General features: G+C 37.4%; 5 protein-coding genes across 5 annotated transcripts; 1 reads left to right on the top strand and 4 right to left on the bottom strand.

Annotated features, from left to right (window-relative positions):
• Positions 1-243: 243 nt before the first annotated feature.
• LOC103328540 (putative germin-like protein 9-2) lies at positions 244-1,117 on the bottom strand. Its single transcript, XM_008230939.2, has one exon. The coding sequence runs from the start codon at positions 1,074-1,076 to the stop codon at positions 447-449; it is 630 nt and encodes a 209-aa protein (XP_008229161.2). The 5' UTR covers positions 1,077-1,117; the 3' UTR covers positions 244-446.
• A 1,500-nt stretch (positions 1,118-2,617) lies between these two features.
• LOC103328550 (putative germin-like protein 9-2) lies at positions 2,618-3,438 on the bottom strand. Its single transcript, XM_008230950.2, has one exon. The coding sequence runs from the start codon at positions 3,436-3,438 to the stop codon at positions 2,809-2,811; it is 630 nt and encodes a 209-aa protein (XP_008229172.2). The 3' UTR covers positions 2,618-2,808.
• Positions 3,439-4,947: 1,509 nt separating this feature from the next.
• On the bottom strand, positions 4,948-5,782 carry LOC103328559 (putative germin-like protein 9-2). Its single transcript, XM_008230957.2, has one exon. It carries the CDS (start codon positions 5,734-5,736, stop codon positions 5,107-5,109), a length of 630 nt encoding a protein of 209 aa, XP_008229179.1. The 5' UTR covers positions 5,737-5,782; the 3' UTR covers positions 4,948-5,106.
• A 1,553-nt stretch (positions 5,783-7,335) lies between these two features.
• RHS18 (root hair specific 18) lies at positions 7,336-8,820 on the bottom strand. Its single transcript, XM_008231354.2, has 4 exons — positions 8,593-8,820; positions 8,171-8,350; positions 7,866-8,025; positions 7,336-7,775 (listed from the first exon to the last, which is right to left on the bottom strand). The coding sequence occupies exons 1-4, from the start codon at positions 8,818-8,820 to the stop codon at positions 7,336-7,338; spliced, it is 1,008 nt and encodes a 335-aa protein (XP_008229576.2).
• A 1,775-nt stretch (positions 8,821-10,595) lies between these two features.
• LOC103328568 (uncharacterized) lies at positions 10,596-11,541 on the top strand. The gene has a single exon (XM_008230967.3). The coding sequence runs from the start codon at positions 10,794-10,796 to the stop codon at positions 11,343-11,345; it is 552 nt and encodes a 183-aa protein (XP_008229189.2). The 5' UTR covers positions 10,596-10,793; the 3' UTR covers positions 11,346-11,541.
• The last annotated feature ends 1,568 nt before the right edge of the window (positions 11,542-13,109 follow it).

The following is a 13,109-nucleotide window of genomic DNA, read 5'->3' as shown; positions in this document are numbered from 1 at the left end:
TAAGTAATAGTTTAAACTACAAGGGACACAAAAAACAACTAAGCTGCCATGGGATTCGAATTTGAGATCTCTGATCTGCAAGTCAAGACATTTTGCCACTAGGCTAGACCCATTGGCCTCCCATTTTTCCTTTTTACATCAAAATGTAGTGCCAAATTCCAGATGATTATATAAATAAAAATTGAGACGTCCCACAATAGAAAAGAAAGTGAGGCTCTTTTGTACCCCAACTAACTACCATGATACAACCAAAGGAGAGTCTTATTATATATAGCTTGACAACAAATGAATTGAGACAAACAATGAAAAATGTAATAAAGGTTGATGGCATACCTTCTTGACACATTAAGGGTAATTATTCAAACCATTTTTTTGTTTGACAAACAAAGGAAAAACCTGAAGAACAAACATATTAAATTACTTTTTAATGGATAGCAATTATATCCTCATGGCTTGGCAGCAAGACCAGCCTTGAGCTTTTGAATGGTGGCTACATCAGTCTTGAAGGAGATAGCCAAGACATTGTCGTCAATGCCAGTGGCGAACAAAGTGCTGGGGATTGATACTGTTCCTGCATTTGCACTTCCAAAGGCTGAAATTGCTAGAGCTGGGTTTTGTGAATCAGCATTGTACTGGAAGTGGGCAAGTCCCTTAGGAAACACAAACAGATCACCTGCTTGCAGAGACTGGGTAAAGAGGTTGTTTTTCGTGTCAACAAAACCAACTTCAAGTGTACCACCAACAAGGAAAAGGAGCTCAGCAGAGCGAGGATGAGTGTGCGGTGGGTTAGTAGTGCCGGATGGGAATTGAAGGACGGCATAAGAAACACTTTGCCCATTAAGAGAAGGGAACTCAGCCAAGGTTGCCTTCAATACCTTGAAAGCTGTGGGAGGAGGGCCTCCTCCAACAAGAACACGAAAGCCAGTGTATGTGAAGAAGTTTCCATCTACTGTTCCATTTGGAGGAGCAATGAAGTCAGTAATAATGTCCGGGTCTCCAGCGGTCGCCATCTGAACAATGGCAATCGAACAGATTAGTAGTGAGAAGAATTTGAGGATGGAAGTTCTTGAGGCCATGGTTGGGAAGAAATGTGATTCGGTATCGCTATGGTGTTAGGTAGTTGGATGGGATTTTAGGTCTTCACCAACTGCGCTATTTATGGGGTGCAGATTGTATGAAACCCAAGGGAAAAACATTGGTGTTGGAATAAATTGTTGCTGCAGGCCTTTCTGATGTTAACTGGAGATGAAGATTACAATGATAACCTTGCTGTAGCTGCAGTTTTACAGTTGTTCATTTGTAGTTTTTCTTGGAAAAGATATATACCAAGAATATTACAACTTTTGCTTATGGTCTCCAACAGTTGGTATTAAAATGAAATATAATAAAGTATATTCTTTGACCCTTTTTGGATGTTCATCTATTCTGTCAAGCAATATAGGCTGGATTCACAACATTCATTGCTGACTATAATTAATTTTCGACAGCATATATTCCTGCTCTTGGCAACAATAAAAGGTACAGGCCAAACTATAGAGCCGGAGCTTGTTTAGATTAAAATTAGCCTTTTCTTATTGTCTTCTCGTTGTTCTTACAAAATGCAGAACAAAAATAAATAATGGCCCTCATATATGGGCAGTGGAACCACTGCTTAGTGCGTCACACTAGTATCAAATTTTACAATGGGTCACGTGGATGTCGCATACTAAGTAAAGATCTAGCACACTGCTAATTCATCAACACCAATATCAAGTGTGTGATTTTATCATAAAAGACATCGATGATATCAGCATTACTAGTGGAACCAGTCATTTTTTCTTTTTTCTTTTTGTCTAGTTTCCCAACCGACATTTTTACATTCTTCATGACTTCATTGCTGGTGCTAGTCGTTTTATCCTTTTCTCATTGTCTCGTTGCCGAAAAATATTTGCTACAAAAATGAATGCCAAACTCCAACTCCAATAGTAGTGTTGAGTGTAAATTGCAGGGCAAGAAAAACTGCATGACTTCCTAATTTCTCCTTGTGTGCAATAAAGACTTAACTACTCTCCCAACTTTGTTAACCATGGCCTGCCCGAATTCAGTAGAGAAGCCATTTCTCTCATGTTTTGTGAAGCCAACTCTGTTGCTGATGCTTGCCATTGGCTGAATGGTTTGCCTTCATACTAATAGACTCTTGTTTGATGTCTGAAACTCTGTCTCCAGATTATTTTTTGTAATGAAACTACTAGTCAGTGCTATAAAAAAAATTATGTGAGCAATTTAATTTCATTATTTACGTTATACAATTAATGTTTATCTACACCCTCCCACCCTTACCCATATTTTTTTAGTACAAGAGTGATAGTCTAAACTACAGAGGAGAAAGGTTTCTCACACACACACACACACAACCAAGATGTCCATGGGGGTTCAAACTTGAGACATCTAGTCTACAAGTCTAGACATTTTGCCACTAGGCTAGACCCCGTTGCCCCCCTCCCCAATTTTTCCTTTTTACATCAGAATGTAGTGCCAAATTCCAGATGATTGTATAAATAAAAATTAGACGTCCCACAATAGAAAAGAAAGTGAGGCTTTTTGTACCCCAATTAACTACCATCATACAATCAAAGGAAAGTCTTATTATATATAGCTTGACAACAAATGAATTGAGACAAACAATGAAAAATGTAATAAAGGTTGATGGCATACGCTTCTTGACACATTAAGGGTAATTATTCAAACCATTTTTTTGTTTGACAAACAAAGGAAAAACCTGAAGAACAAACATATTAAATTACTGGTTAATGGATAGCAATTATATCCTCATGGCTTGGCAGCAAGACCAGCCTTGAGCTTTTGAATGGTGGCTACATCAGTCTTGAAGGAGATAGCCAAGACATTGTCGTCAATGCCGGTGGCGAACAAAGTGCTGGGGATTGACACTGTTCCTGCATTTGCACTTCCAAAGGCTGAAATTGCTAGAGCTGGGTTTTGTGAATCAGCATTGTACTGGAAGTGGGCAAGTCCCTTAGGAAACACAAACAGATCACCTGCTTGCAGAGTCTGGGTAAAGAGGTTGTTTTTCGTGTCAACAAAACCAACTTCAAGTGTACCACCAACAAGGAAAAGGAGCTCAGCAGAGCGAGGATGAGTGTGCGGTGGGTTAGTAGTGCCGGATGGGAATTGAAGGACGGCATAAGAAACACTTTGCCCATTAAGAGAAGGGAACTCAGCCAAGGTTGCCTTCAATACCTTGAAAGCTGTGGGAGGAGGGCCTCCTCCAACAAGAACACGAAAGCCAGTGTATGTGAAGAAGTTTCCATCTACTGTTCCATTTGGAGGAGCAATGAAGTCAGTAATAATGTCTGGGTCTCCAGCGGTCGCCATCTGAACAATGGCAATCGAACAGATTAGTAGCGAGAAAAATTTAAGGGATGAAGTCCTTGAGGCCATGGTTGAGGACTTGATTACTTTTTCAGAAATGTGATATGAAACTATTGCTAGATATTGGGTATAGGTTGATGAGGTACATGGGCTTCGACAAGGACAGGATTTATAGAGTGGGGTTCAAGTCAAATCTAAGCAAAAGGCAAATGGGAAATGAATATTTTCTTGCTGCAGGCCTATGATGTCAATTGGAGATGAAAACAATAATGCTTGCTTTCTTGTTGTAGTTCCAGTGTTACAGTTGTGTTTGTTATTTTTCTTTGTTACTTCTCCTGCGATATTAGATTCACTTTTATACATAAAGTACATTAAACTTAGACAATTACACAGAGTTTTTACATTGCTGAGTTACAGCCGTATATAGACTATCTGCATCCCTAAGTTCTAGTAATCAGAACATGGTACAGCTGCAAGGTGCATAAATATATAGTCCATGGAATCATAGACATATATATAGATTACCCCTCTCTCAGCAAACTCAAAATGTCTTGGAGAGGATTTGAATTACTTTTTTTTTTGGGGTAATGAGAGCATTTGGAGTTTGGATGGATAAGAAGAACAGAAATCGAGTTAAGTGATGTCTGAATTTAAAATAAATAAATAAATAAATTTGGATGATAATTTCATTGGAATCAACCCATATTTGAGAAAAATAAGCAAAACAATGAGAAATTGGACTGAAAGTTGTTTCTCACTTTTCAAACAAATTAAAGAACTGCCGCGAAAGAAACAGAATATTATATAGTTGAGCACTTAATTAAGTACTAAGATAATTATACATTTTCTTTCATGGACAGTTGAACATGAGAACTCTACTCAGACTTTACCCATTCCATGTCCTTGAATCAAGGCTCTGGAATGAGCCATTTCTTGTTCATGCAAATTATAGTTTGAGACATATGCACATATCAGGTGCTCTGAATTCCCACAAAATTTGAATAAATCTTATTCCAAAAAATAAATGCCTCTTTTTGAAAAATGGACTTATCTGTGCACGTCTCAATACTTGCATTAACGCAATATTGACTGCATACGATTATATGTCTGCTAACGAAGGTAAAAAAAGTGACACTATCCACTAGTTTTGGTTGCACAGTAGAAGTGGAGAGAAGTACAACTGACAATAGTCTTGATGAAATTTCTCTTTTATTTTTTATTATTATTTATTTTTTTATAGTCTAATATTTCTAGGGACAAAATTCTCCTTGTAAAAACTATTTAACAACATTTTTACAAGTTTCCGAAGATCTTTCACGGCAGTTTTTCACACTTCCATCGACGAAATATTTCATAGATACTTTGGTGACTAGCAGGGGATGTGGAGAATATGAGAGTGGCATTGTATACGTGCGCTTGTTGTATTTAAGAATTTCAGGTAATAATCTTTCCTCCTCCTTTTTTCTTTTATACCAGAGTGTAAAATTACAAAAAGTTACCAAATGATTTTCTATATGAAAATTGTGTTCAACAAGCGTAAAGGAAAGTGAGGCTTTCTTCTCAAATTAACAACAAATATTAGAGGGAAGTGTGCTCATATAGTTGACAAAAAATGCAATACAAAACTTTCAACACCTTATGGTTATGGATGTTTATTCAAAGCAAATAAAAATAAAAAAAAAAGCACAAAGACATTAAACTACTGCTTATTAATTCTGTGATGTTGTGACTCTATCTTTATGGTTTGGGAGCAAGGCCAGCCTTGAGCTTTTGAATAGTGGCTACATCTGTCTTGAAGGAGATAGCCAAGACATTGTCGTCAATGCCGGTGGCGAACAAGGTGCTCGGGATTGATACTGTTCCTGCATTTGCACTTCCGAAGGCTGAAATTGCTAGAGCTGGGTTTTGTGAATCAGCGTTGTACTGGAAGTGGGCAAGTCCCTTAGGAAACACAAACAGATCACCTGCTTGCAGAGTCTGGGTAAAGAGGTTGTTTTTCGTGTCAACAAAACCGACTTCAAGGGTACCATCAACAAGGAAAAGGAGCTCAGCAGAGCGAGGATGAGTGTGCGGTGGGTTAGTTGTGCCGGATGGGAATTGAAGGACGGCATAAGAAACACTCTGCCCATTAAGAGCAGGGAACTCTGCCAAGGTTGCCTTCAACACCGTGAAAGCTGTGGGAGGAGAGCCTCCTCCAACAAGAACACGAAAGCCAGTGTACGTGAAGAAGTTTCCATCTACTGTTCCATTTGGAGGAGCAATGAAGTCAGTAATAATGTCTGGGTCTCCAGCGGCCGCCATCTGAACAATGGCAATCGAACAGATTAGTAGTGAGAAGAATTTGAGGCTAGAAGTCCTTGAGGCCATGGTTGGAAAAACTTGATGAATAAGTAGAATTGTGCTAGGTATTGCGATAAAATTGGTAGGTTATGAGATGTTTATGCTTCTACAAGGACAATATTTATAGGGTGAGGGTTATGTGAAATCTAAAGAAAACTTAAGGCAAGTTCGGATATATTAATGTATTCCTGCAGGCCTCGCAGCTGATGTGAACTGGAGATGAAGATTATTACTATGTAATGTTTCCTTGTTTTAGTTGCCGTTCTATAGCTGTTTATTTGTTATATTTCTTGAAAACGAAACCAAGAAATGTTACAACTTTTGCTTATCTTCATCAACTGATCAACATTAAATATTAAGATTTAATATTAGAATAGAAGCATATGCTTGGACCTTGTTCTTTTTTGGATGTTCATCCACTTTGACTGAAAATATGGCCTTTATTCATTACATTTGATGTTGACTAGTTTCCAGCAAAAGATTATTATTAAATTTTTGTACTGATACAAGGCTAGCTAAAACTTATTGTGCATAAAAATGAAACAAAAGGGCTTTTGGCCTTTTCTTATTGGCTTATTGCCATTGTTGTGAGAATGTAAAGGTAAAAAGTCCCACATTGGAAAGTTAGAAAACCTTGCAAGGGCTTATAAGCAGTTGGGCTACTCCCCCCATTGCCAATTGGTTTTGGGGCGGAACCTCAACTTCCTTCATGGTATCACAACTAGGTTGCCCACATGTGAAAGCCCAACGGCCACACGTGCTCCACGTCACCTAAAATGTGTTGTCCACGTGGAGGCGCTATGAAGTCGGTAAGAATGTCAGGGTCCCGCCATTGCCATTTGAACAATGGCAAATGAAGAAAATAGTAGTGAGAAAAATTTGAGGCTGGAAATTCTTGAGGGCATGGTTAGAAAAACTTGATTAATTTGTTCAAATGTAATATGCTATTGCTAGCTGTGATATTGGGCGGCTGGATGAGGTTTGGGGGCTTATAAAGGACAATAATTATAGAGTTTGGACTGAGTCGTATCAAAAGAGAATGCAATCGGGTTCGAAGATACTATTGCTGCAGGGCCTGTCTGATGTCATCAATTGCAGATGAAGATTACAATGTCTTTCTTCTTGTAGTTGCATATGAAGTTCTACAGCTGTTAATTTGTTTGTTACTTCTCGTGAATAAAATACCAAGAAGGTTTTAACTTTTTCTCATCTTCATCGGCACTAGACATTAAAATGAATAGAATAGAAGTATATGATTAGACCTCCAACTTTGTTGGATCTTCGTCCATTCAGTTGAGCATATGGTCTGGTTTCACACCTCTCTCTGCTGTGTGCATTTTTTCAAGAAAGTAGGCCGGATACATCTTCGAGCGCATGTCCTAGTTCTTGACAACAATATGAAAGGTTAAGTTATGCCTGTTCCAGCTTAACATCAAATTGGTTTTAAGGAGACAATCTCTGTCTTCATACACAAGGCTAGCTAAAGCTATAAGTTGTCCACAAAATGTAACTGAAGGGATAAGTGACAATTGCAAAGCAAGTGAAAGCATAGAACCAAAACAAGAAGACAGAACAGATCAAAATAAAATACAACAAAACAACCAAACGGAAATATGATATATCTCCTCAATTAAAAGTTAAAAAACCAGGTTTATTAACTGCCCGGCATGATCTCCTAATCTCCCCTTGTGAACCAGTAAGGACTTCAACCGCTCCCAACTTAACCATGGCCTGCCCGAATTTAGTGGCGAAGCTGTTAGTACTGTTATTCGCTAAGGCGGTCACTGTGGCCTGAGTTATGGGGTCCAAAGCTAGCTCTTGGTCAATTTGAAGAATTCCTCTACGGGCTATTATCTCCTTGTAGAACGAGTTATCGACAATAAACGAACTTTGAGGGTTCTGGTCCAAATTAGTAGCATTGGTGCCAGCTGAGTTTTGAGGGCAGATACGTCTCAGGCTTTCTAGTAACACTACATTCATATCGGGGTCAGGTTTTCCAGTGTTCTGGAAATTGTAAAGACGATCTTGGAAGAGAAAACAATGTGCCACCCCAACAGTGTGACCACCTACATCATCAACCAGTAGGGCAGAAATTTAAGAACAAGAATATTAAGAGAAAAAAAACAGATGAATATATTTTTTTAGTACCAACTTACCAAGAAGATGAACCATATCAGTCATATTGAGTCCTTTTCTAGCAAATGCTGCAACTGAATCAGGCACTGATATTGAGGGAGCTGGGAGGTCAACATTTGCTGCAAGGGATATCAAGCCATCCCTTCTCCCTGTTTGAACATTGTATCGCCCTCCTCCGCTCTGAAAGTACATAATCAAATTTCACCACCATGAACTAATCAGTATAAGCTTAATTATAATAATGAAGCTGATGTAGTCATGTTAGATTCCATATAAAATCATCAAACTCAAAATTTACACACAGAAAAAGATAGGGTTTGCTTACCAAATAAACAGCTTCTCTGGTAGCAATGGCAATGATATCAGCGCAAGAGACAACTCCCCGGCATACACTTTCCACGGTAGTCTTTGCGGTGTCAATGATATCAAAACCCCGTACGCTTAGATTTGGAGGAGCAGTTTTCTCGCTGGTGCTTCCATCTAATAGAATGGATGCATCACATCCCTTTTCGAGAAATATGAAAGCATTAGCTCATGCAGTAGGAAATAAAAGAAAAAGATCATCCTGTTATTTGGACCACATTTACTAACCACATTATTTTCCAATACTAGAGAAGTGAATCCCACTCATATACGGATACCATACATATTATATACGTAATCAGTAAATGTGGTTCAAATAGAGTTTAAACCTTAGTTTTACTATAAAAAAATATAAAAAAATATAAAAAAAAAGGAAAGACTTACATTGACAAAGCAATCGTGAAACTGCATGCGGATGAGGGCAGCAGCGATTGTCCGGTCCCTGAAAAATTTTGTCTTGACTACGCCGGCTACAATACCTTCAACATCGACAAACCGGCCGCATTTTCCCTGGTAGAATCCTACCTCCAGTGCACCGGAGCACTGGCCCGCAAAGGTCAAAAATACGAGCCCAATTGCTACTGCCATTGCAGCTGTGCTAGAAATATTCATCTTGATCTTAACTTAATTTCAGAGACACTAATTGATGAACAATATATGCATGGAACAACAAAGCACATCTTTTCCATTTATAGGAAAGAAGGAAGCTCTCGATGGGAAACGTTGTTTGGTACTATTACAAGTGGTATGGTTTGCACATCTTCTTCTCCACTGACAAGCTGTTCTAAGTTGCCTCTCTAAACGTGCTGTCATGTAACAATATATATACATTGAACAATACGTATAGTGGACTCTGTAAAGTACATCTAAAAGAACAGCCAAAGAATTTTCTAATATCAGATTATGAGAATTAGAAAATGGGCAAGGTCAAGGGGTAGCGTTTTTCTAATGCTTAAAATCTTGGATCAGCTGATCCTTGATTTATTTAATTATTACAATGTGGACTTTCATGACGGGGATTTTCCTTTGTGTTTATGTATCTGTGAACTCTTTCTTCTTTGCATGAGCTGAATCATCTAAAATGTATGTGCTGATTTATTGTTTTCTTCATGATTTGCATCTTTATCTTAGTTTGGAGAGATTAATTTAGGGTAACAGAGGAGAAATTGTACTTCCATGGGTATAAATTTAAGATAATATGCATGCAATTACTTGCAAATTACACATATTAAGTAAATCATGTCAAAATTAAACTTAACAACGTTGTTGAATTAAAAGGTTAAAAATAAGCTAATGTTAGTCCTCAAAACCTCCAGATACCCAATGATTAAAACCCTCTCTCCCAAACTCTAGCTCTCTCTCTCCCAAAAAACCCTCCTAGATTCGTTTTCACTTTGAGGGGGAGGAAGCCACTGTTCTTTCTCCCCTCTCCCCTCTCCCCTCTTCTCTTCCTCCCTCTCTTCTCCCCTTATTCAGAGACAAAAGGTTTTCTCTATTTGTTTTTGTTTTGTTAAGATTTCCTCCAACCATCACAAGCAGCTGCATCTTGGCGTCGGATCTCCACATGCATTTCAGCTCGAATCTCCACCATCATCCTTTTTGCGGTTTCTTTATGTTTGGAATAAGTCACATAAACTCTTTGGGTTATCTATGTAGTTTTCACATCTCCTTTTGTGAGAGCTTTTCACCTCTCCTTTGTGAGCGCTTTTCACCTTTCCTTTGTAAAAAAATTTCATCTCTCCTTTGTGAGATCTTTTCATCTCTCTTTTGTGAGAGTTTTATTTTTATTGTTATGGCTTGGTTTTTCAAGTTTTACCTCTTTTTTATTATTTTGAGTTTGTAATTTTAGTTGGAATGTCTATGCTAAAGTTTCTTCTATCATGCGTGATCGTTAGTGGAGACGCACTAGATTGTCTTAATTTTGATGTTAGACCACTTCGTTATTATAATGGCTTTTTATGGTTAGTTTGTATTGGACCTTTGTGACTAGTGACTTTTTTGACTAAATTATGAATACAATTTTAGAATTTCTATATACTAGCCCCTTAACACATGCTCACGCATGTGCCAATTGGTTTTCTTTTTTCTCTTTAATTTTATTTTTAGATTTAAGAAAAGATAACATAGGTAGTTATGTATATCTTATTTTGTTTTTAATTTTAATTTTTTTAATATGAAAAAATTTGAATTTACCATATTATCCCCATTTAATTAATATTTTCAATTCTTAATATTTGAATTAACCAAAGATATTTTATGATATTTTGAATATTTCATTATTCTCCACTTTATATATATAGATATAAAAAATAAAAATAAAAAACACCCAATAATTATTTGTCGCAACATTATTGTGTAACATAAAATTTTGGAGTGGAATACAACCCAATGAAAAACGAAACATTACTCCATTGTCCTATATGCGATCTCCTACTGCCATCTGTCCACTTGTCTTGGCCTTTCAATTCAACAACATCCCACATTCCAAAATTAGACTCGAAAACGGCAGTCGCTTCAATTCAAACCCTCAATCTCAGCTGCCTCGGTCCGAGCTCCGAATAGAGTGGTAAATTTGCCGAAAGACCATGGGCAAAAGGGTCAAATGGAGCTGGACCTCAGCAATCATCGGAGCGGCGTCGGCTTTAGCGACGACAGCGCTGTTGTCGTCGAAGCCCAAGGACCCAACCTTCCACCTCATCTCCATCAATCTCACATCCTTCAAGCTCAACCTCCCAGTTCTCGACACCGACCTCATCTTCAACGTCCACGTCACCAACCCCAACATCACAGCCGTCCACTACTCCTCCACCTCCATGTCCATCTTCTACAACGGCTCGCTTCTCGGCTCGGCCGAAGTTCAAGCCGGCTCTCAGCCGCCCAAGTCATGCCAGCTGCTCCGCCTGCCTGCGCGGCTTGACGGGCTCCAGCTGGCCCACCACGCCGCCACCTTTGTTGCTGACGTGGCGAAGCGGGAGATGGTGCTCGACGCGGCTGTGGATATTGCTGGGGCGGCGAGGATTTTGTGGTGGGATCACAAGTTTAAGGTTCACGTGGATAGTCGCGTGACCGTTGATCCAGTTTTTCTTGACGTCATTGATCAGGAAAATAAGTTGGAGATGGAGATTTTTCTTGCTTGAGTTGAGAAATTAGCAGTGTTTTTAATTTTTTTTTTCAAGGTGTTTTGGCTTCTTGCTGGCTTTGTTGTGTGCTGTAGTTGGTTCCCAATTTGGAATCCAAACTATTATTTGTGTCACTTTAGTATTTCATTTAAATGTTAGCGTGTAATAAGTCCGGATTCGAAAGCAATACAAGTCCAAGAGCTTACTAAGGCCATCTATCCAGTCATAGTGTTAAATATAGTTTATGGCTAAAAATTTAGTCAATCTCAAAATATTAATTTTTTAAAAAATAATATCCATTAACATATTCAATATCCAAATCCTAATCAACATATTCAATATCCATCAACATATTCAATATCCAAATAAACCAAATCAATATTTATCCATCAACATATTCATCAAATCCAAATGTTAAAACTCATGCAGCTAAATTTTTGCAATCAAACACAATGCAAGGATATATTTTTGGATCATTCATATTTTATTATTTTAAAAAAAATTATGGTACATCACTCATACATTCAACAACTATATATTGTTTAATTTAATTAAACTATTATTTAGAGATAATATTTGCAGGTTCAAGAAATAATAAAAATTAAACGATGGCAAAGCTGACCACATTTATGATTTTATTTTTTTTAAAGGGAGTGTGTAGGTCAAGAAATAATAAAAAATAATCGACCAAAAAATTTGCAAGTTCATAGGAAATAATTTATGACTTAGTTGGTTGCATGCAACGATCATTGCCAAGAAGAAACATTCAAAAAGCCGTAGGTTCGTTGTGATACATGGCAGACTAGTGCTTCATTTATTATTTAAAACTCTATATATATCCAGCTTTTAAAAGGCAAATGGGAAGTAATTTAATATTTGGTGGGTGAAAAGCATATGGTGGGGTCCACAATGAATTTGGCCTAGACCAAAGCTTGGCTACATTTGGCTTGGTTAGCTAAAGGCTAAATTTGCCCTCCAAATTTAAAATTTTATTTAGCCCACGGTTGGAGATGAGTTTTGCATTAATTTAGGGCTATATTTGAGATATAGCCCATAGCTGGAGATGGCCTAAGGTCTTGAATTCAAAAGTTGAAAAAGAACATAGACCGAGAGAAGGTTGCTTGCTCATCCGCACTAATTTGGTTAAATCATAATATTGTAATTATCAACTATTTTTACTATAATTTCAAGGCCAAAAACTAATATTGAAGTATGAGAGTGAGATTAAAAAAACATAAACATAAGAAATAAAAATAAATTAACAAAAACTAAAATTCTATTTAGCACGTTCAACCCACCTCCAACCCTCCACACCCTTACCCCTACTCATTCGGTGCCTGAATCACAAAGGCCCACCCCTAACCACCAAGGAAAGAACTAGCCCAAGAGGTTTTGAAGAAAAAATAATAATAATTAAACATATATAGCATAATATTTTAAACTAAAAATAAATAAAAATATATACAATTGCATATCCTACCACACAGTGGTCGACCTATTAAGTACCTCTTTTAGCTGGAAAAACTATTGTAGGTGTCTTCAAATTGCCTTTTTGCTCAACTGGTGGTGATGCACTCCAAGTATACAAATTACATTATTTTCATTTTCAACATTTAAGTAAATGTCTTTGTCCTTTTACTTTAATTTATTTCTTGTGTTTACAACTAGTGTGATTTATATGATTTAATGTATACTTTTATTTCTATAAAAACTATAGAAACTGTTAGTACCAAAAAAAATAAATTTCATTAGATTTTAAGCTAATAACTTTAGCTAGCCCAC

This window comes from Prunus mume, linkage group LG1, assembly GCF_029339155.1.
Source record: "Prunus mume cultivar Tortuosa linkage group LG1, ASM2933915v1, whole genome shotgun sequence".
NCBI classification, from domain to species: Eukaryota; Viridiplantae; Streptophyta; class Magnoliopsida; order Rosales; family Rosaceae; genus Prunus; species Prunus mume.
Note: the sequence above shows the minus strand (reverse complement) of the source record. Positions and strands in the feature narration are given on the sequence as shown.